Source organism: Pseudoliparis swirei, chromosome 17, assembly GCF_029220125.1.
Source record: "Pseudoliparis swirei isolate HS2019 ecotype Mariana Trench chromosome 17, NWPU_hadal_v1, whole genome shotgun sequence".
Classification (NCBI taxonomy): Eukaryota; Metazoa; Chordata; class Actinopteri; order Perciformes; family Liparidae; genus Pseudoliparis; species Pseudoliparis swirei.
This window is the reverse complement of record NC_079404.1, coordinates 10,841,420-10,864,351: the sequence shown is the minus strand read 5'-3', so window position 1 is coordinate 10,864,351 and position 22,932 is coordinate 10,841,420. Positions and strand designations below refer to the sequence as shown.

Here is a 22,932-nt window from a genome sequence, read left to right as displayed (position 1 = left end):
CAAACTGAAGCAGACGTCACGAAAGCTTGAACGCATATGGCGTTCAACTAATCTCGAAGAATCCCGCTTAGTTTGGCGAGATAGTCTTAAAACATATAAGAAGGCCCTCCGTAATGCCAGAGCAGCCTATTACTCATCAATAATAGAAAAAATAAAACAACCCCAGGTTTCTCTTCAGCACTGTAGCCAGGCTGACAGAGAGTCACAGCTCTGTGGAGCCGAGCATTCCTATAAACCTTAGTGGTAATGACTTTATGAACTTCTTTAATGAAAAGATTTTAACTATTAGGGACAAGATTAATAATCTCTTGCCCATAACCAGTGCCAATCTGTCCTCAAGTGGAATGGCCTTGGAAACCGCTGTATGCCCTGGTGTATATTTGGAGGTTTTTCTCCTATCAACCGTGACCAATTATTTTCAACGGTTTCTACTTGAACACGTCTACCTGTCTCTTGGACCCCATCCCGACGAGGCTGCTTAAAGACGTTTTGCCTTTAATTGGCGGCTCTCTATTAGATATTATCAATGTGTCTCTGCTAACAGGCCACGTACCACACTCCTTCAAGGTGGCTGTTATTAAACCTCTCCTGAAGAAGCCCACTCTGGATCCAGAGGTATTGGCTAACTACAGACCGATCTCTAACCTCCCTTCCTCTCCAAGATCCTTGAGAAAGTGGTCGCAAATCAGTTGTGCGACTTTCTACATCATAATAGTTTATTTGAGAAATTTCAATCAGGATTTAGAAAACACCACAGCACCGAGACGGCACTGGTGAAAATTACAAATGACCTCTTAATGGCAGCAGATAAAGGACTCCTCTCTGTCCTGGTCTTGTTAGACCTTAGTGCTGCATTCGACACCATTGACCATGACATCCTGTTACAGAGACTGGAGCAGTCGATTGGCATTTCAGGCACGGCACTAATTTGGTTTAAATCCTATTTATCAGATCGATCTCAGTTTGTATTTGTAAACGATGACGCCTCGATAACCACCAACGTTAATCACGGAGTTCCACAAGGTTCTGTGCTTGGACCAATTTTATTTACCTTATACATGCTTCCTTTGGGCAATATTATCAGGAAACACTCCATAAACTTTCATTGTTATGCAGATGACACTCAACTATATTTATCGATAAAACCAGAGGAGAGCAACCAACTCTGTAAAATTCAAGCATGTCTTAAAGACATAAAAACATGGATGACCTGCAACTTCTTGATGTTAAACTCAGACAAAACCGAAGTAATTTTAATCGGCCCTGAGCACCTCAGAGATCAATTATCTGGTGATGTGGATTCTGTAGACGGCATTGCCCTGGCATCCAACACCACTGTAAAGAATCTTGGCGTTATCTTTGATCGGGACTTGTCCTTTAACTCCCACGTAAAGAACATCTCAAGGACTGCATTCTTTCATCTACGTAATATTTCAAAATCAGGCACATCTTGTCTCAAAAGATGCAGAAAAATTGGTTCACGTTCGTTACTTGAGACTGGATTACTGCAACTCCTTATTAGCAGGCTGCTCTAATAAATCTCTTAGGTCCCTCCAGTTGATCCAGAATGCTGCAGCTCGTGTTCTCACTAAAACTAAGAAAAGAGATCACATCACTCCTGCACTAGCTGCTCTGCACTGGCTCCCAGTAAAATCAAGAATCACTTTTAAAATTCTTCTCTTAACCTACAAAGCCTTGATTGGTGATGCTCCATCATATCTTAAGGAGCTTGTCGTACCATATTGCCCCACTAGAGAGCTACGCTCACTAAATGCGGGACTACTTGTAGTTCCTAGAGTCTTAAAAAGTAGAATGGGAGCCAGAGCCTTTGGTTATCAAGCTCCTCTTTTATGGAACCAGCTTCCAATTTCAGTCCGGGAGGCAGACACAGTCACCTCGTTTAAGAGTAGACTTAAGACCTTCCTCTTTGACAGAGCTTATAGTTAGGGCTGAATCAGGTTTGCCCTGGTCCAGCCCCTTGATATGCTGCTATAGGCTTATAGCTGCCGGGCGTCGTTTTAGGATGCACTGTGTACCTATCTCCTCTTTTTTCTCTCCTTAAGGATGAATTTTCATCTCTCAATCACACGTTACTAACTCTGCTTTCTCTCCGGAAGTCCTTTTGACTTTACGTCTCATGGGGTCATCGGACCCTATGAGACGGCATAGATCCTATCTGCCTGATGGATCGTCTGGGTCGTGGAATTCCTGCTCATGACTACGCCACTGTCCTGTTGAGACTCCGCGCCCTCCTCCTCCCCACCGCCATCTGCCTGATGGATCGTGGAGGTCTCCATCGTGGAATATGCCTACTATGAACTATTCATACACTCTGTCATATTCATTGAATGTATTTTAACTCTAAATCTGTCCTTCTGTACACATTACATCTATTGCATCTGTCCATCCTAGGAGAGGGATCCTCCTCTGTTGCTCTCCTCCAGGTTTCTTCCCTTTTTTTCCCCCTGAAGGGTTATTTGGGAGTTTTTCCTGGTCCGATGTGAGGTTTTGGGGCAGGGATGTCTATGTGTACAGATTGTAAAGCACTCCGAGACAAATTTGTAATTTGTGAAATTGGGCTATACAAATAAACTGAATTGAATTGAACCTTGTGTTGGCGCTAACCGAAAATGTTAGAGGATCACTAAAGTCAAAAGCATCCTTTGTATCTCGTATGTATTGTTTTCACAATCCATCTCATCTGGAAACGTGAAAACGTGGTGCTCGAGGGAAAGTTATGTTTCATGGATAACAATATTGAAGAAAAGAAAAACAACATAAGACACCGACTGTGTGCAAGAATGTGCACTCCTAATGTTGGAGCTATTTATTTTGACATTTGTATTTAGTTTTATTGTGAAGTAATATTGATTATTCATTGCTTATTTAGGTTATATTTTGATATGTTAGAAGAGTATTTTCTCATCATATTTTTAGTTTAGTTTAATTCATTGTGATTGTTGTTTAAATATATTTAAATATAGGATTGGTTCAGTGATTGGGTAACACTGGGCACCTGTGGTTATATGTAGGTGTGGGTAGGCACAGGACCAGCATGCACCGGGGTGGCCTATGGTGTTTTCCTTTGTTTAGTGGCCATTTGGCCAATAAATCAAATAAAAACTATAAATCAAATTGCCACTGACGCACCATGAGTTTTGGAGTTGACGCAGCCAAAAGAAAGTAATGTCCATTTCCGTATTCCATTATAATTATAATTTATTTACTAAACAAACACAAAAAACAAACAAAATGTTGACACTGCCTCTAGTGCGCTGGTAAAAAACCATAGGCAACCCCGGTGCATGCTGGTCCTGAAGGTACCCACACCTACTGTACATATAGCCACAGGTGCCCAGTGTTACCCAATCACTGAACCAATCCTATATTTCGAACACCAACTTCGTCCAGAGACACATCCTTGATCATTCCATCTATCTGATACATATTCACTCCTTCCACATTTACAAATCAGCTGTTTACTGTTACCCAGAGCCAGATGGGAAGGAGGAAAATGAGGTAATCTGAAATCTTTTCTATTGATTAGATATAAGAGTGCTTCAGCTGCCAGTCAGACTGCACGGAGCATTTGAATGTGGAAGATGATTGACTCGGAGTGCTACAAGGTGTGTGTAAGGGTAAATGATGCATTGCAGTCTGTTCTAAATGAACCAATAGTGCCCATGTGAGTGAACAGGCCCCACTTTTTTTGTGTACAGCAGCTTTTTGCTACAGACAGTCTGCGCTGTAGCAGTTGCCTCTTTGCCAAAACATTAACATATGTGTTATTACCATTTCATATCCAATAAAATGCCTGCTCCTGATTTTAAACACATTCATATTCCCCAGAGGATAGAATCCACAGACTTTGATGATCCCAAGATCTTTCTCCTTGTATCACCATGATGCTGACATTGTACATTTCTTGGGAATCGTCAATGGGATAGACTCATATACTGTGTATGAGACGTGCACTTTGTCACATGTGATGTTGAATATTAGGTTGTAGACTACAGTTTGGAGGCCTCGAGTTCAGAATATATTATATTTTGCAACATGAGGGGACTAATGAAGATGGAGCGAAGTACAACTTAACGCTGAATAACAGCAAAAGCTTACAATTAACATTCATGAACAGGAAGCTGTGAAAGGGTTAAAGTTGTAAAACAAAAACCCAGACAAGTCCCAGACCGGACAACACTGTAGTAGCGATCTGTCAATCACAAGCCACTCCCTAAAGCGTCTATTTACTCTAAATGGAACCATAATTTACTCAATGAACATCATGTTGTGTTGAAGAAGACTTGAAACTAAAGATTGAGACCATAAACTCATGTTTATGATGTTTACTGAGGTATAAATAGATAAAGTGAGAAGTCCGTCATTTTCTCATCGACTATTTCTCGTTGGAAATTCTCTGACTTTTTCTCTAGTGCATCAAGCAGGATACACATATTCCCTTCTCCAGATAAACATCTCATCATCCACCCATAAATACAGACATGGTATTCTTGTGCCTTCGGTGATCACGGAATGTGGGTGCTTGAAGAGCCGGACTTGTTTTGGGAAAGGCAGAGTCGTTTTGGGTTTTGACATGTGCTGACTGAAAAGGACTCCCGCTGTGATTGCAAGTTCCACTGTAGTGAAGCAGATGAGGTTATATACACAAATGTAAATGGGCTAATTCATTTTAATATAACTATGAATTTTAATGGTGCATTCTCTTTTCAGTAAACCAAAAAAGAGCATTTTAGTGTTTGCTTCTTTCTGAAATAAATAAATAATAACAATAACAGGTGAAGTTGTAATCTTCTCTGAAGCATGTCTGACTCCACTGTTCCAGTCCAGGTCACTTGTGGCTGCTGCTCAGCATGGGGAACATGTAGCGGGGCTGTAAACACAAGAAGTGAGGGTTCATTACGGAACTGAAGAGTCTGTCTCGCTGCCCTCACACTTAATAACTCCCCAACCGGGAGAACGGGTAAGGGGGTAGGTGACATGGAGTACTAAATAACAGTCTTCTTCAAGTACCAGAAAGGTCAAGTCCAATTAACTTTCCCTCTCCCTACAGCTTCCTTCATCTGTTGAGGCAGGCGGCTGTCAAGGTGCTGCATCCAATTGCAGTTTATTGGATTTATGGCCTTGGCAGGTTCCCCTGAGATGTAGGAGCCCATTTTAGTTACATGACAGAGCTACATGGTGGTCCACACTTTCATTGATCTTTCATTCACGTGTGTAAGCTTACACTATAAACAAATCTGCGTTATTGTGACTGATACCTTAACTGCAATAATCATAATAGTGGATCATTAATGCGTAATGTAGGCGGATGTTTCCAAATTAAAGTCACTCACCACAAGGTTTGTTCATGTGTCTTTTGCAAAGCACCCCCCTGTTGTCTGGGGGTAAATTAATCCCTGTGTTCATTATTGTAAAATAAATTCACTCCATGACAAGAGCAGCATTAAAATATATTTAATGGGATGTTATAAATGTTGATAGTCTCCCCTATGGGGCTTTCTAGCCCTAGAGATGTTATTGTCCTCAGATGTTGGCAGTGCATGATAAACAGAAAAATAAATAAACCATTTTGCCGTCAAAGAAACCGTAAACAATAATAATAAACTATATGTTTATGTCTTTGTTGTCAGTCGGAAGAGGCTACATACAAGATTAGAAAATAGCTGAATGTCATCCGTACACATAGATTACTTTAGGGTTGTAACTAACTGTTTTTTAAATGAATGATTCAAGTAATCCTTCACTCATTTGGTCTATGAAATATCCCTAAAAAAATATCATAAAATAATAATAAAAGCTCAGGTTATATATTTATAATATTCACATGAGAGAAGTTGGCACCAGTAAATGTACAACATGTTGGATTGTTTCAACTCTCCATAACATACTCTTCCAGATATGTTCGCTGACACCAACACAAATAAAATGTCTGACTGGGAAGTTGTTAAAGAGAAGAAGAGTAATAGAGTCAGGGAGCTTGTAACCTCACTCACACAACACATAACTGCCCAGGAGGAAGACTGAACGTATAATAAAGTAATAGGGGACTTCCTCTTAATTATAACTAATAAAGTCCAGCAGCATCTTGTAGATGCTGTCACGTTGTAATACCAAGTGAAAGCCATTACAATCGCCACGCCTAATCAGGAGTGAGTCTCCATTAAATGGACATCCCACTTGAGGAATGAACCCCCGGCAGCACATTTCTATTTTCCAATTAAGGTTGTTTCAGAGCCACCGCATGGGTAAAAGTTTATTGTGGGGTCCAGATGTGCAGGCAGGCCTGAAGGCTGTGGTCCGGAATAGGACCCTGTGCTGAGGGGCGTGTGGGCAGAGATGCTTTCACTGAGACAAGCAGGATTCTGGCCGCTACCTGATGCAAAGGAACATTTTAATGGAAGAAACACAACGGTACTCACACAGTTACACACATTCGTACCTGAATGCTGACCGGTACAATCCCTTTGCTCACCCAGTTTAATTCAGCTTGTCCAGGGATCAAACCGTTCAGGAGGTCATTCACGCACACAGAGAAATGTTTTGTGTCTCTCCCATGAAGGTCGCTGGCTCCCTCTGTTGGCAAGCTACAGTATGACTATTTTATGTTTTACAATTTACATGGCAGGTAAATAGCTTAAATAACAACTTCAGTTCAAGTTTAGAATGTATGTAATGTATATAAATAATGTATTTAATGTACTGTTTAATACATTTGGTATTGATTTTGCACCTGCCCGTTGTTCAATTTAAATACTTTTTATTTATTTATCCGGAGCTGTCCCTGGTTCTCAAACGAAAAAATAAAATCCACCCAACTATTTTTTTCTAAAGTGTTTCTTTTTTTAAACTGCACTTAGCTGTGCTTAACCTTATTCAAATTGTTCTAAATTTCTGTAATTATGGTGTGGCATTTCTAAAAGCTTCTCTCAGCCACTGCACATTTATAAGTGGATATTACCTGAGCCTGAAAAGTGTGTACATGAAATTCTAACATATTTTCTAATGTCATTGTTTTTTCTTTAATTCTGCCATAGAATAATTCTTATTGTAAAGAAAGTAGGCTGTTGCATGAGGCATTTTGTTTCAGGTATGACAAGTAAACCAAGTAATTCAAACATATAGCATCGAAATGTGTAACAAATAATATATATCATGTACATATTATGTATCTGTGTGTTGACAGATGTATGATCCGAATGAAAATAGGAATATGAGATAACCACACAAACCATCTTGATGCTGCAGAACCTCCATTGTGCCTGCAGGGGACACTGTGACCACTTGTAATCTGACACAAAAACACTTGCTCAGGGTTTGGGTAAAAAGTGACCAGGAGATCAAAAAATAGCCCAGCAATGGAGAATAAATTGGGACAGCAGTAAATAAAGGTGATGATGTGACCCACAAACACACCTGCACAGTACACTTGCATTAAAACAGACATTTAGAAGCACACATCCGTGCTGAAAAATAGTAGCAAAAAACCATGGCGGCTCTGTGTGATCACTTCTCATGTTCTCCTCTCCTGTCTTTTCTAAGCACGTTTTAAGAGCTCTGTCACACTGTGAGCCTCTTGCTCACATGTTGTCAAAATCCTGTCAACATCCTTTATAGTGAGGTGACTAAATGTTACAGTGACTCCAGAGTGATCTGAAAAAGCCACTCTTCACAGCCATGTCTATTTGATTTGAAAAATATTTTGTTTACAAAATTAGACACTTGCCATGGGAAATAATTTAATAAAAAAATGTTAAATAATGCAATAAATTTGAGCCATTTTAGGTTGAATACAATTAGTAGTATTTATTTTTAAAGGCTTTCCTCAATCAGCTGAGCAATGTTACCGTTTATCAAATGTTACACATGTTAGTCTCAGTCTGGAGCCCTGCACAGATAAGTAAGTAAAGTAAGCTGTGGCTACACAGACCATCATTGTTAGCATCCATTTATTGCTAGTTGGCCTCTACGTGGGTGAGGTTGTTGATACAGATATTTGCCTTTCCCCTATATTTGTCAGGGTGAGTAAACTAAAACAGAATGACATTGTATATATATATATATTGTCTGAGACATACACAGGGATGTGTCTGAATGTATCACAGTATGATGCAGCTTTCATGTCCTGGTGCATTGCAGGTTATATTACATTCAGGCAGTTTCATTAACACAAATAGCAATCGGCAATATGAATTTCAACAAGGCTCGGCTGAATTTATTTTTCGACCCTGAATATATGATACTTGTATTGATCCCTCAGGCAGGACATTTTCTTTTTCACTCCTTCCTAGTTTGGATGTTGCATCTGGTTAGCTAGTATGTTACTGCTGAAAGAAGGGTTGCAGAAAGAGTGAGCATGTTTCTGAAGGATGCTTCAACACGTCTGGCCACACAGGGGATCAAACCTCTAACATTGACCTGTTGCCACTTCTCATTCGCTCCTCCAGCTAAAACAATCTCACCGTCTCCTTGTCAGCATCATGGGACCCAAGGGCGTAGGTTTGATCTCAGCATTGATAGGGACACTGCCTCCAATGCATTTGTTGTTACAGCATGAGGGCGCGCTTTACTCGCTTGATGGCGATTAAAGCTTTCAATGGCATTTTTCCAATTACTAAAAACATTTAAGTCGAAGTCTGGGTCATTTTATTTCAGAGTGGTGGTTTTGATGCTTTGACACTCAAAACAAAGTACCTTTTTCAATGTAGGGCTATGATACAGCCAACTGACTGTACCACTTTGCATGGAACCGTTACTTATTGTGCTGAAGTTGCTGTACTCTGATGAATTTTGGATCAGGCTGGTACGATTCACTCCTCATGTCCAGATCACTGCTACACTGACGTCATGATGTCACTGTCACTCAAACCGACTGTTTCCTAAAAAGTAAAGAAAATGTAGCCTTGTCTGCACATGAATGTTTTAACATAGTAATAATTCAGTTAAAACAGGTAGACAATGTTGACACTGTCAGCCATTGTAATACACCTCAACACAGAGTCAATGTAAGACCTCGCCTGAAGCCCTGATGGTCCAGCTGCTGCTACTCAACCTACTACATCTGCACTGTTTCCTGAATGCTTTTAAAATAATCAGAGATGTGGTGATATGAATAATTTTGCTTGAACACAATTGAGGCTGGCAGACTGACAGGAACTCAGCATAGGACTGCTTTTTTGTGGTAAATAATGAAAAGCTAGGGAATAGGTTGAAACACCAGAAAACAAACTAGTGGTTACATACAGTTGGCAGTAGCTGCAGTAACAATAGTCTTTCTCACGAGGGAGGGCTGGTGTTTATTGACGTCGAATAGAAATAAGAAAGTAAACTTGCCCTGTATCAAGCTGCAGATCTGTCCATTTTTGTCTGAAGTGTTCAGTTTGGATGCAGAGTCCAGCCGGGGCACATTCAACCCTTATCCAACCGGTTTCTGATCACTAGAGACCTCATCTTTCCATCCATTTACAGCAGCAGGTGTTTCCAGGCCCTTCAAACAGCCAGGAGCAGGTGTGTGTGTGTGTGTGTGTGTGTGTGTGTGTGTGTGTGTGTGTGTGTGTGTGTGTGTGTGTGTGTGTGTGTGTGTGTGTGTGTGTGTGTGTGTGTGTGTGTGTGTGTGTGTGTGTGTGTGTGTGTGTGTGTGCGTAAGTAGTTAAATGTTCACTCTTCCTCTTCTCCATCTCCAAATCTGCGGTTCAATCTCAGCGAGAGCACCCAGGCTAAAAGTGAGCCATCCGTGTTGGACAAAAATAGACCGTGATGGATGCCCTTGCCTTCCCAAGGCTGTAAATGAACAGCTTTGTGCTTTTCCTGTGTTAGGGTTTGTGGGGGAGATAGTTTTTCTTGTTACGCTGGTGATCGAATTACCAAAAATAAATCCATTTATTATTCCAGTCAGGCTGCTTCTCATTTTAGGGACGTCTCCTCATCATGAATGTTGAGTGAGCAACATGGGTGACAAATGTCACCTAAAATCATGCTCCATTCTCCGCAGTAATATACTATGGCAGGGGGGGGGTGTTAAGGCTGCAGAGTGGGTGGAGCGGGGGTATGGTTCAGGGTGTCTGATTGTCCTCAGCGTGTGGCCGATTGATAACCAGCCCAGCTGAAGACAAGGTGTATGTGTGTGTGTGTGTGTGTGTGTGTGTCTCCATAGAGGAGCAGTAGGGACTGAGGAGAGAGTGGAGAGCAGAGACACAGTCTGCGGTCTGGAATAATAAAAGATATTACCAAATATCCCTCTTGTATGCTGAGCCTTTGGTGTGTAGGGGAGAAACCTACAGCCTAAAACCTGTTCCACATACCCTGAATTCAGTGTTGAAAGGGAATGCTCTACATCTGAGGGTGTTATTGGCTTTGTTTGAGAATATTTGCACGAAAGGAAAATTAGCTTTTTAAAGCTGAGAGCATAAAGAAACTTACAATTCTTATTTACACCAGAGTCTAATTAACTCAATAACCTGTTGAAAACGAATTAATTATACTAATATATTGGCAGTGGAGAGAAAACACACACAATCAAAGCTTTTATGATGCTTGACACAATTTCCAATCATAAACAGTTCTGTCAGACTGCTAACCTTTAAGCAGGGAGGGATTGTGCATAGTTGGGCAAAAGGAGGCGTGTGCATTGGCTTGATTTGAATAAGCGTTGTGATGAAGTGGTTGTTCTGTGCACGCAGTGGGCTGAGGGATGTGGACCAGTCAGCTCCCTCAGGGGGAGAGGAGGTTCAAGCTTTCCTGGCTCCTTCGGCACTCCCCCATTGACTGTCGGCTCTCATCCATGTCCACAGCTCCCTTAATTGCCTGATTTCCCGACTTCACAATGAATCCTTTGTACACTGAGGGCTGGGAGTTATAATAATGACGTATAGTGACATGCATGGGGAAGACGCTCCCTTGGCTCCCACAGCTCTCACGGGCTAACTGTAGCCACATCACAGACCTTTAGGACTTAAAAGAAGATATTCTAGACTTTATTATCCTTCTTCTTCAGCTGAATGAAGAAACTGGAATAATAAAACAAAACTTTGCGTGAAAGAAAACGTTACAGAAATGTTTCATTCTCTTCAGAAGAACAGAGTAATTCTTGTTTTATATAATAGAACGATTAATCTGTGCATGACTGAAAGAAAATGTATCTTGAACTGTTTTAATAATCAATTAATGATCTCTAAGTCAAGTGGAGCTGAACCATTTAGTCAAGTAGTCAGTCAGATAATCAGTAATTATCAGTAATAACCCTCAGTGGTCAGTCAATCAGTAGCAATACATTTGATAACTGATACATTTTGTTTTACTAATTTGCAATTGATGATCTAATGTGTGCATGATGACATGTTGGTGGCATCACCACTGGTTAGCATGCAGACGTTAGCATTTAGCTCAAGTACAGCCTCATGGAGCTGCTAGCGTGACTCTTGTTGGACTCTGCAACATTTGAACATGTCGATTCAGGAAATCTAAATACCCATTTAATAACCAATAATTCAAGAAAGAAACTGATAGATTAATTGATAATAAAAATAATTATTACAAATGCTGAACTTTCTTTCCAGCTTTTCAAATGTGATCATTTGCTGCTCATGTCTTTTATTCTCTTAAATGTAAATGAAATATGTTTGGACTATTGATCAGACACAGCCAGTAATTTGATGGCCTTGCTCTTTGGGAAAAGTATTTCCATTTTTACTGTCATATGAATTGCTCATTACCAGCCATTTATCCTTTAAAATAGAATCTATTAAAGCATGAAAACCTAGAATTCACTTTAACTTTTGAGTTGTTTGCAAAGATAAAGTAAGTGTTTGTTCAAAAATATTTTCCTGACTGAAGCTTTTAAATAGTACTTGAGAGAAGGAACACAACATATCTTTTAAGTCATGCCCTCCTCATCATCGTGAACAGTTCGTAACATAGCGCATCGAGACTTTAAAGCACCACAGATCTACTTCAGTCAGGACACAGGGAAACCATCACGTGAGGAGTTCTCTGTGCTATTGTTCACTATTTATGGATCTCTACATGCAGAGATGAAGCAGAGGATGGTCGGATGCTCTCGCTTATAGCTTCAACTGCTTCTACTCTCACAGTCATTAGTGATATTCCTCCAAGCTCACCGATAATCTGTGAGATGGAATGAGAAATGGAGAGACTCTACTAGTGTAGTACTTACAAATATCCTTGTGAACACGTCATCTGGATAAACTTAGCTATTTGAATTACCCAAATCCTTCATTATGATTTTAACTTGTGAAACCAATTCGCTGGTTCTCCTCCAAAAGTATATCTACCTTAAAGCCCCATTATGGAGTTTTTCCCTTTTAGCGCCCCCTTCAGTTTTGGAGGTATTTAACGTTTACTTCAGTGTCGTAAATACCCAGTTACGATAGATGCAGCCTCGCATACACTTGTATTGATGACCAGACGAAGTCAGAAACCAAGAAATGATGTCAACCAATAAGGTAAGAATATTCAAAGATTTTACATAAATATGACTGCATAGTTTTATTCATTGTGATATCGGAGATGAATGCTAACATAACCAAAAGAATGACAACATTTAGTTTAGATGAAATACCGATCGCGTTTTCAGCCTATATACGTTGTTTTCTAAATGTTTGAATGTGGAGTACGTGTGATCGAATTCAATATTGTTGACAACACCAAAAAGCTACATATTCATAATTTACATTGGAACGTGTAATTCATTACAAGAGACTTCGCTTGCTTCGCCCTTATACTGTAGCTGCGAGCGTGGAGTGGCACTATATGACATTGTGTAATCACTGCCAGAAAGCAGGTCGAAGTACATGGCGGAGGCGCAAATCGCCATATTAAGTCATTGTAGCGGCACAATTTTTTTCAAGCTGTTATTTTAAGGTACAATTGTTGCATAATGTTACTTAAATGAAATATAATAATGTTAATAATAATAATAATGTACACTTTTATTAATGATCTGCTTCTCACAATGTGGGCGAGGCTGCATGCCTAGTCCATTTTGGCGACTGTCTTTATGAACTGTCGCTGTAGCCCAACGTTATAAAACTGAGTTGTTAGGCATGATCAGGGGTCCCCAAACTTTTTCCTGTGAGGGCCACAGAACTTTTCCCTTCTCTGATGGTGGCCGGGGTCAGTTTGTACCAACATGTATTGTTTTCCAGAAATCCACACATAACCAAATATTAATAACCCTTTCCATTTTTCTCTTACCTAACCTTTTCGCCATTATTCCGTTCTATTTGACAGGGGCTAGTCTAGGATTTGCGTGGCCAGACTGAAAAAAGAAATCATAATGCGTATCTGGTATTGTTCAGGGGGACGGGCCAAATGTGGAAGCGGGCCGTATCCGGCCCGCGGGCCTTAGTTTGGGGACCACTGGGCATGATCTAAAATACACTATAAAAAGCAAGCAGGGCTTTATTCAGTGAATATCTGCAGGAAGTGAGTAAAACAAAGTAATGTCTGAACAAGAAGAGGGCTAAAACACTTTGGCATACAGAAACATACACACAGTATTATACTATGTAATACCCCAGTGAGCATTTTTCCGTTAAAGAGACGTCCAGAAAACAACTATATGGTCACCGGTGAAAAGACATTCAAAACTGGTTCCAAAGTAAATATTTATTTTTAATACTTAATACCCTAAATCTGGCAGACCATTTGAAAACGGCTACTGGGTGGCTTTGACAACGACATTTAAAGAAAGGGAGATTTGTGTATTTTTTATTTCATTGTAGATTTATTTAAATAAAATTGTTATATTTACATTGTTGCTTCATAAAAAAATAATTAACAGTTCCCTGTGACACATAGTTGTCTTTGTCCTTTAAGTGGAAAGTAGCAATAAGTTACTATGACTGTGTATAAATAAATGTATACATATTTTACTGTGAGTATTTCTAAATTTAAAAGACATTTAAAATATGGTGACTAAAATACGTTCAAAAGAGGTTCGAAAGTGAACGTTTTTTCACCGCTATTTGAAGGCGCTGATCATCGTTCACTTCAACACCATATTTCACCGGTATTTGCAATATTCGCTTTAAACTGAGAAATGTCAATGAGGTTTCTTACTTAGATGCTAAAATGACGATATACTATTGAGAACAATGTGTAGAGCAGGGGTCGGGAACCTATGGCTCGCGAGCCATATATGGCTCTTTCGGTGACGGCAACTTTGAGTTGAGAAAAAAAAATATCCGCCCGCCACCATGTAATTTTCTCTATCGCGCCAGATTACAGCAGAAGTAATTTAAGGTCCTTTTTCTTAAAGAGCACATCTTTGTTCTTTTATTAAACTAGCAGCATGTCACTGTCTCTACGTGTCGCGTTAACACTTCTCGGCTCTCCGTCTCGCGCGCTGCAGAGCTCCGATGCTAGCGTGTGCTCGCGCATCGGGACGGAGCAAAGAAAAAGTCACCTGTCCGTATATCAGTTTAAACTCTCTGTGGGTCCAACAGTACAGCCTGTGCGCCTATCTGCTGTATTTGTCTTGCTGCTGCTGTCGTTCTCTAATACGCACCGGCTCTGACTGTAATCGACAGACAAGTGTTGATGTTGTTTTCCAGAGCATTGCAGCGTCGATACAGTAGGTCAGCTGTCGGTCATGCATCAACAGTGCATATTGCTCTGGGAACATGGAATGTGAGAGAGAATATCAATACAGGAGCTGAGTGTGTAAAGGGATATGCAAATCTGGCATACAATTTAATGCAAGCTTCTATTTTTCGATGGGAAAAATTGAAGTGGGGAGGGATAAAATTGCTCCGGAAGAGGCCCAGGGATATGACGCAGGAACCCGACTTTTTTAAGTAGGTCAGTTGAAACTACATTTTTCTCCCAAACAAATGATACGACTCCAGGGCTGAGATATAGATAGAGCGGATTTTCATTGTTGTTTTACTCTTCCACTATTTCACTCCTGGCACAGGTGTCAAGATTACAGTCTTAACTCTGTTTTGGACAATTACAATGTATACGTCCGCTGTTCTAACAGCTTTAAGCTGTAGTCAAGGGACTGCAGATGCAAATTAGCTGTAGCTACAATCTGGTACTAATACATGAAATGGTGAAATTTCTGCTTTAATTGTACATGGTACCTTTTTAAATAAAGATAAGAAAAGAAAAAGAAGAAAAAAGTGAACACAAAATGGTGTTTAAGTCTCACACTTAAGCAAGATAAGTTAATAGCAATTGACAATGCTTGTTTGTATGTGTGTATAAAGCTGCCACCAATACTCATCCTCTCCCATCATAATGCCCACATAAACCTCCTAATTGCTTGCACAACCCCATTTACACTTTGCTCTCCCTGTTCACAAGCACTGCTCTTCTGCGACCAACACAGACAATGATGTGCTGGTGTGGCCACTGCAGACTCTGGATTAATCACTTCACAACTTCTAATTAACAGCAAGATGAAGGGAGTGAGGAGGAGAAAGGGATGACAGCAGGATAGGAGTTGGCATTAAACTGGCAGGCTTTTCATTACAAGGCAGAGTGAGCACTGAGAACATAGAACTACAGCCACAATTCACTTAGCGCTTTTGTCTTCAGGGTTAATTCTGAGAAACACAAGCATGAATGATAGCAAGCTGAGGCAACCAGTTGTCTCAGATCATCACCTGAGGTATACAGATGCTCCACAGGTTCATGCATGCAACATGTTTACTTCTCCATCAAGAAAAGTGTCCCTGTGCAAGAAATAGAAAAAAAATAAGAAATATCAAACTCTGGACTAAGACGGTTTGTTTTCCACAAAACTAGTTTAAAGCAGCTGAATTGGCGGTCTCATTTGCTCCACTGCAACTGCCCCTCTCTCCTCGGTTATCTACACCCCTTCTGGATCACACCGAGATAAAAAGATCAGCAGCTGACAGACAAGACTGGAGGTTTTTCTTCTTCAAAGTGGTTTCGCTAATTTGCAGCTTCTCCAGTCCAGTGGACTTCAGGAGCATGTGTCTGAGTGATGATCTATGCCTCTTCTCAATTATTGATGTGATGTTACGCAACAGAAGCTGCTTCTACCGACTGGAGATGGTAAAAAATATATATGTTCAGAGAAGCCTTGCTTGCACCACTCGGGCAGAATATGAAATATGTTCAGCTCAAACAGTGTTTTTGAAACAACGAGGGCATTATTTAAGGACTGGTTGGATGATTCGGGTGCTAGCACAGGACTAACTCACTGTTTCTGACTGTTTTTAAAGACGCTCCAAACATATTAATATTTTCATGTTAAATTCCAGGGCCAATTTGTTTGGTGCTGCACTGAATATATACTTGATTTGTTTAAACTCAGGAAAAGCTCAAAAATCAGTCAGAAATATCCCTTTATGTACAACCGAAGGTAATTCACTACAGTATCTGTACTCCTGCAGAGACCATCCCTCAGTTCCTTCATGACCGTTAGACTCCATCGTCATCAAAGAATAATAGTGGACAAGGACTGTCTGTCTGAACATGTCAGATGCTGGTACCATATGGTCATAAAAATCATTAACATAAAATATTTAAAATATCATGATGCGTAAGTCCTGGATGCATAATTAAAAAAGAACATTTTAGAGATGTAACCATGCAAGGTAATGACATGTTTACCTCAATTCTCTACTGCCATTGTCTCCATTTCTTTTTGCCTTGTGGATTATTGCATGTGAACATGTGCACAGTTGAGCGTAACAATGGCTCTGTTTACATGCAGACATGATCGTGCACCCTTGACTGAACATCAGCCTACACGGCAAGACTCGGCAAGTTCCTGTTCTGTGCGTGCATGTTCCCTTGGCTTGAATTACTGCGACAGATGCAGAGGAAGTTGATCAAGGCTGGAGAGGTTTCTCTTTCAGTCGAATACACACCATGAACACGAGAGCAGAAGGATGAAACAAATGTGTTTATACTCAGTGGATCAATGCACTTCACTCTGTGGATCTGTGACAAAGGAACAACTAAAATACTCCTACTGTCGTTTTATTATGCATCGTTTACACACCATAGAGCAAATACTGCAACGGCTATTTTTTAAGAGAATTTCACCCACTTATGATGTCATATAGATCATCAAGCTGGGACTAACTTCTATTTGAGGTTGTGAGTATCTACATTTCCCAGAGTGCCTTTTCCCACCCGGCTGTGGATTATACTTCAAAGGGAGCGACATTAATATCGAAACAATTACCCTTCACTCACAATGCAGTCTATTAAGGCTTTTTTGTTGATGGAGAAACTGATATGTTTAACACTGGTGTGAATTCAGATTGGAAGAAAAAGCTCTTGTTCTTTATGTCTGAGTTTGCGACCCTGCAGCATGCAAGCTGGATTTATCCTGAGCAGCTGGGTGTAGATGCATAACGATTCTCCTGAACTCAAGCTGAGTTGAGAGATGTCATTATCTCAGTCGCCACATACCTTGCCCATCCCTTCCAGCTAGCCTGTTACTGCCAGCTGTGGATGTGTACATGTGTACGTACACATGTACACATCCACAGCTGGCAGTAGTCTCTCTCCAACCTGCTCCACTGTTGCATCTCCCCATCCTCAAACCCTCAGCTCAAAATAGAATCCAACCTCATTTAAGGCCTCTTGAAGCTCTAAATTAGCACCTGAGGGGACGCTACATTTATGATAGATAGAACGAATAAATTAAGAAAAGAACAGAGTCTGTTTGTCTAAGTGGAACTTCACAAACCTAAAGGGACGACTTCCGAAGCAAAGAGAGGCCGAAATGCTATAAAACTCTATTGTATATGTCTGCAAAGTAAAAGAAGATTTTCATTTTTAACCTGTCCTTTGACTTAACTCTGGAAATGCCAAATAATGCAAAAGACTAACATAAGCGATGTTATAAATATTAACCAATAAGATAATTAAAGGGAAAATAAAAAATCTAAATAAATGAGAACAGAAAAAAGCCCAAAAATATTAAATTCAAGATTGTTTTAAATGGTATCAGCTAAGGCTGTGTCTCGTGTCCTGAAGGAATCCTCTTACAAAAAGGAAAGTGATGACGCTTAGTTTAAAATACATTTTAACTTTCCACATTTCCGGCATGTGGAGTCCTCTTGGATCGCTCAGTGTATAACCTGCAGCAGTATTATCAATTACAATTTCAGTTTGGGAAAAATTGCATTTGTCTCCGTTACACGTGCAGTTAAATGGTAAAAGGGCGATTACAGCATCCCACATGTTTGAGACACCTGCAGACTCATATTCAGAAGACCCATTATGTCACAAAGCCAACTTTCATTCCCAGCCATGTCATGGCATATACTACTCACTCTACTTTCTCTTCCACTCCACTAACTGCTGTGAAAAAGCTTCCCAGTGCCAATTGGGAAAGGTTGGTGGTTAATGAAACAAACTGGTGTATCTTTGCACCATACTGAGAAGTACTCAGCCTCCCACTGAACTTGGTTGCCTTCAGCATCAGCCCTCCACTCTTCAGCATCATTAGCCATGGCTTTCTAGTTGCCACTGCGTCCTGAGTAGTCCGGCTGTGTGTGCCAAGGAGGTTGTGGACTGATTCTTTAGGACGACCAGAATGAAATGACAACTGTGTGGATTTTAAGATAATGGATTTACGTTTGGTTTGCAAGGAACACAAAAAAACGGGAATTAAGCTAACGTTTCCTGAAAGGCTAAATGAAACACCAATTAGTCATAATTCTCATGACGACGCAGGAATATGTCTGAGGCAACCGTGCAACTCATCATGAAATCTTAGATTTGTACTACGACTGGTGTCATCAAAATGCTGTTTCTAAACTATATGAATAAAGTTGTGGCTGCTTTTCTTCAGGGACTTCTTTTCTCAACATCATCATTGTTTTTTGATTTTTGATTAAACCCACTGATCATCTCATTTACCATGAAGTAGACACTTCATAACTTGTGTATGGTTCCATTGAACTAATAAGATGCTATTTGAAGGCCAACAATACAAAATACACAGTATAAAGCACTTATATTTGTCATCTAATATTGTAAGTATATTTAACTACATTTGTGTTGGCAGCCAACGTACATTATATTCAATATAAACAAATATGAAACCCTCTTCTTCTAACAAAAATAGATATCTTTCAATCCGCCCTTTGTAAAATGATCCACTGACTGTCCTTACCCTGCCCACAGCAACGGTACAAAAGAAGTAAAGACAAATTCAGATCTGTGTTGTGATGCCTGCAGTTTTTAGATGTTCGGTATAAGCCTATGAATTTTAATGTAGCCTTGCAGCTGTTTAATATTGCAGTCTCTCAAATTAAATTTACAAAATGTTCCACCAACTAATGCTCATCAACCAGCAACATCCCACTGAGCAACAGACACACGGAGAAGAGTGAGAGTTGTGAAGACTGTTAAGCACGGCTCTAATCCTTCTGCAGCAGAGGGGACGCAGAGAAAGGAAATGAGAGAGAAAATAAAAGCGACATGAATAACTGTATTCCTCCGAAGACTCAGGCGCTCTGGGCATCACTCCCACTGTCATGGCTCCAAGCTCAACACTCATTAGCTCCACTGTCTGCAGTAACCGTACACAACACTGATACTTCAGCAGCTAATTATCAGTGTCCACATGAATAGTCTGTGGAAATACGGATGTGCAACGTCATATATACAGACCATCGCCGGCACTTGCACTTTGTTTTAACAACACACTCTGATTGATGTAGAGGATGAGGATGACAGGGTGGACACTCACACTGCCTTTAACTTCTCCTGTGAACCCTCACAGTCACAGAGTGAAACCAGCACATGCTTTTGGCAGTATATTGGTGATTGTGAACCAGTGTCCAGGGTCCTCTAACTCCATCTCCTTGTAACCATGGCAGTTAGAGCACGCACATCAAGCTTTTTATTACATCACAGCCAATCCATGCGCTTATGTTATCTGAGTGTATTTTTAATAGTTGTGTGTGTGTGTGTGTGTGTGTGTGTGTGTGTGTGTGTGTGTGTGTGTGTCCACAGTGCGTAAAGAGACTGCGTGTGGCCCCTGCATGCAGCATGCAGTCACAGAAGTTAACAGCTCCATGCATGCAGACTGACTCACTCTTGTAGCTTGCGTTCCAGGGCTGATATCCATAATAGCCGGTGATACGCAATATTCGCTCTTCTATCGACGCGCTGTTGATGTCCTCAACCGAGCGCGAGGACTTGAGGTCCTCCTTGATGGCGTCGTCCACCACCAGGTACTTGAGCTGCCTGAGCTGAGGGCTGATGTCCGAAAGCCTTCTGGGGCTCACGTCGTGCGACTTGCGCATCCCGCTGGGAAGAGAGAACAAGGGGTGGCCTGAGTTACACGAGCAGCGAGAGCGCGCGCTCAGCAGAGGAAACGGGGACTGGAACTTGAAAATAACTTGATAAGACAAGAGTTCGTGTTGGCTAACGCGGGGAAGTGAGTGTTGTGACCATGTTTCACAGAGGCGCGATGGGCCCCTGCAGCCCATCTCTTGTAGGCCTACATCATCATCCTTCACTGGTCTTCAGTCCTCACGACGACGCTGTGAAGGACGCTGAGCGGAAGTGACTGCTCCTGTGGGGTTAGGCTGCGACGCACTGTGCAACTCCTATGACGCGCGTGAAGGCATCTGAAACTAATGGGTCGCTCACGAGGGATTTCTTGAGATGACTTCATGGAGGCACAACCTGCGCGCAGCCCACAGGCTAAACAGTAAATATATGATATCAGAGATCAATGGGCTGCTTTATGTCCAGCAGGTGGGATACACAACGAACATGTCGCGCACATAAAGCCGAGTTGCGACACGTCTGCCAAAAAGTATCTCACGATGCTGACCCGTCAGTCTCTCTCCGGTGTTGTGAAATCGTTAAAGCAAAACACAATATACTGACGCACTTTGAGAACATCTCCGTGTAACACCCTCCCCCACGTGCTGCCACATCCTAACACCTTTTGTGTTCTTTTCTTCTTCTTTTTTTTTACATAATTGTAATCTGTCCCCCACAATAACGTCAATCAGCAGTTGGATTTCAAGCATCAATGCAATTCAAAGAGAACCCTCACCAGCTACACTGGCTCTAGCATCTGTCCTACTTTATCAATGCGCCTATCTATTCAAGTGGGCTACAGGTGGGGCGCTGCCTCCTGTCGTTCGGCTGCGACGCCTTTCTAAAAGTTGAAATGTCTTACATGGGCATCAAAGTAGGAGGTCCAAGGTAGCACATACAGTCCCGGTGGGGCCGCCCGACCCGGTCCCACACTGTGCCCTCTCCATCACCGTACATCCTCTAGCCCACTAAGCAGGGCAGCTACTGTGAAACATCTAAATCCTGATCAAGGCTGACGGAGACAAGACCGTCGCACTGCTCCTTCTCACCCTCACACACACATATGCCTGCCTGGCCACCACAGTGCAGACTGTTTCAACAGGGTGCGCTTTGCTATGGATGCTGCTGCGGGGTCCTGGAGGCACTGCAACAGCGCCATCTACTTGTCATTATCGGCATGCATTCATTTTCACCTGTGTTATTGAAAAAGGTCGGTAACAGTTATAGGTCATACAAATAGATACACAAAAGACGTCCAATATTTATTAGATTTTTTTTCTGGATCTGCTGTTTTTCTCTTCCCTTTAATCTCAATCTGCACATGTCTGCATCTCTAAACTGACCTAATGTCTCCCCTGAACTAGAGCGGTGTGACTCAAAGAGTGTTATCAGTAAAGCACAGACCAAATTGGCAGAAATCATACTTTTAACATGAGATCTTTTTCCTCGTGCTTTCCCCTCATTTTGTTTTTCATATCCAGACAGGCACAGCTCTCCCTGGCGTAACATTAAAAAAATGCACACATAATCATACTTTGAAGTACGAAGTGTTTATTTTTTAACGGATAGTGCCAATTATTTTTGTCTCAGAACGGGGGTTCTGCATGGTATTTAAAAGACTATCGAGCTTGAAGGAGCCAGAGATGTGAGGTGCAACTATCTTGATGATATTATCTTCTTTTAAACAATAAAGCTCCTTGTATCGGTTACATTTGACCATAATCATGTTATGCATCAGTCATATTATTTTAGGAAAAGACAGAAACATTGCTTTCCTTGGAATTATTTTGCTGTTGCTTTTCATTTCAGGTAGCTGAGCTGCGTGGAAGAGAAAAAATGGATTTCACTTGTGCGGAATTTCAAAGATAAATTGACCGGTCAAGCCCAGTTTTCCAGCTCAGGTGTACGACATATTGGACCTGTTACCAGACAACTTTTTCCAGCAACTAGATTTTTTAACAATTCACAGCCCACTAGGTTCCCCTTTGATCCATTATTCACAGTCTACTTTACTCAAGGAATCCACCAGCATTTCAAGATGATATAGTACGTCCTGTATTTAAAAAGTCTAGATGAACACAGCTAGAAATGAAACAGTAGACATGTTGTTTCATTGGAATTCCTCAGAATCAAAGACAATTACAGGGATATGGTTGATTACATCTAATCAACGACAATACTCCCAGTAATAGGGTAATTATGTTCTCTGGTGGTGATTATATCTATCTGCAAATCAAGTAACTGTCTTTGTCTGGAGGATTATGAACTATGCAACAATAACTTAACAAGTATTTGGTTTGAGTTGATAAAACGAATAAAAGATTGTCAAGCCGATAAAGTTTAAGATTAAAAGGAAATCTTAAACTCGGCAAAGTTTAGATTACCCTAAAAACCTAACCCGATACGTGCAGTTATAAAAATGAGGAAGATTGGAGCGATACCTTCCATGTTGCCCAAAGGTCCCGGCTCTGTGGTCCACTGGCTGCATGGCGTCAACATTATGTGAGCTCCGGACTGCAGAGAACAGCAAAAGTACAGTGACTGTTTTTTGTAGACCGGTTTCACATGGATCAATGACCAGCCACAGCTTTCCCGTCCACACAGTGTTTGTGTGTTTGT

At 41.0% G+C, this 22,932-nt stretch overlaps 2 protein-coding genes across 4 annotated transcripts in view; both read right to left on the bottom strand.

Moving 5' to 3' along the window:
• slc35f3b (solute carrier family 35 member F3b) overlaps positions 1–21,330 on the bottom strand; it is a 47,172-nt gene extending 25,842 nt beyond the window's left edge. Inside the window, exons 1-2 of the mRNA XM_056435058.1 lie at positions 21,176–21,330; positions 20,075–20,289 (exon numbers count right to left, since the gene is read on the bottom strand). Coding sequence (XP_056291033.1) covers positions 20,075–20,289; positions 21,176–21,270 — 310 coding nt within the window. The 5' untranslated portion in view covers positions 21,271–21,330. The remainder of the gene's footprint in view (positions 1–20,074; positions 20,290–21,175) is intronic.
• LOC130206856 (cilia- and flagella-associated protein 46-like) overlaps positions 1–22,932 on the bottom strand; it is a 233,052-nt gene that overhangs the window by 163,142 nt on the left and 46,978 nt on the right. The gene's annotated exons all lie outside the window — the stretch shown is intronic.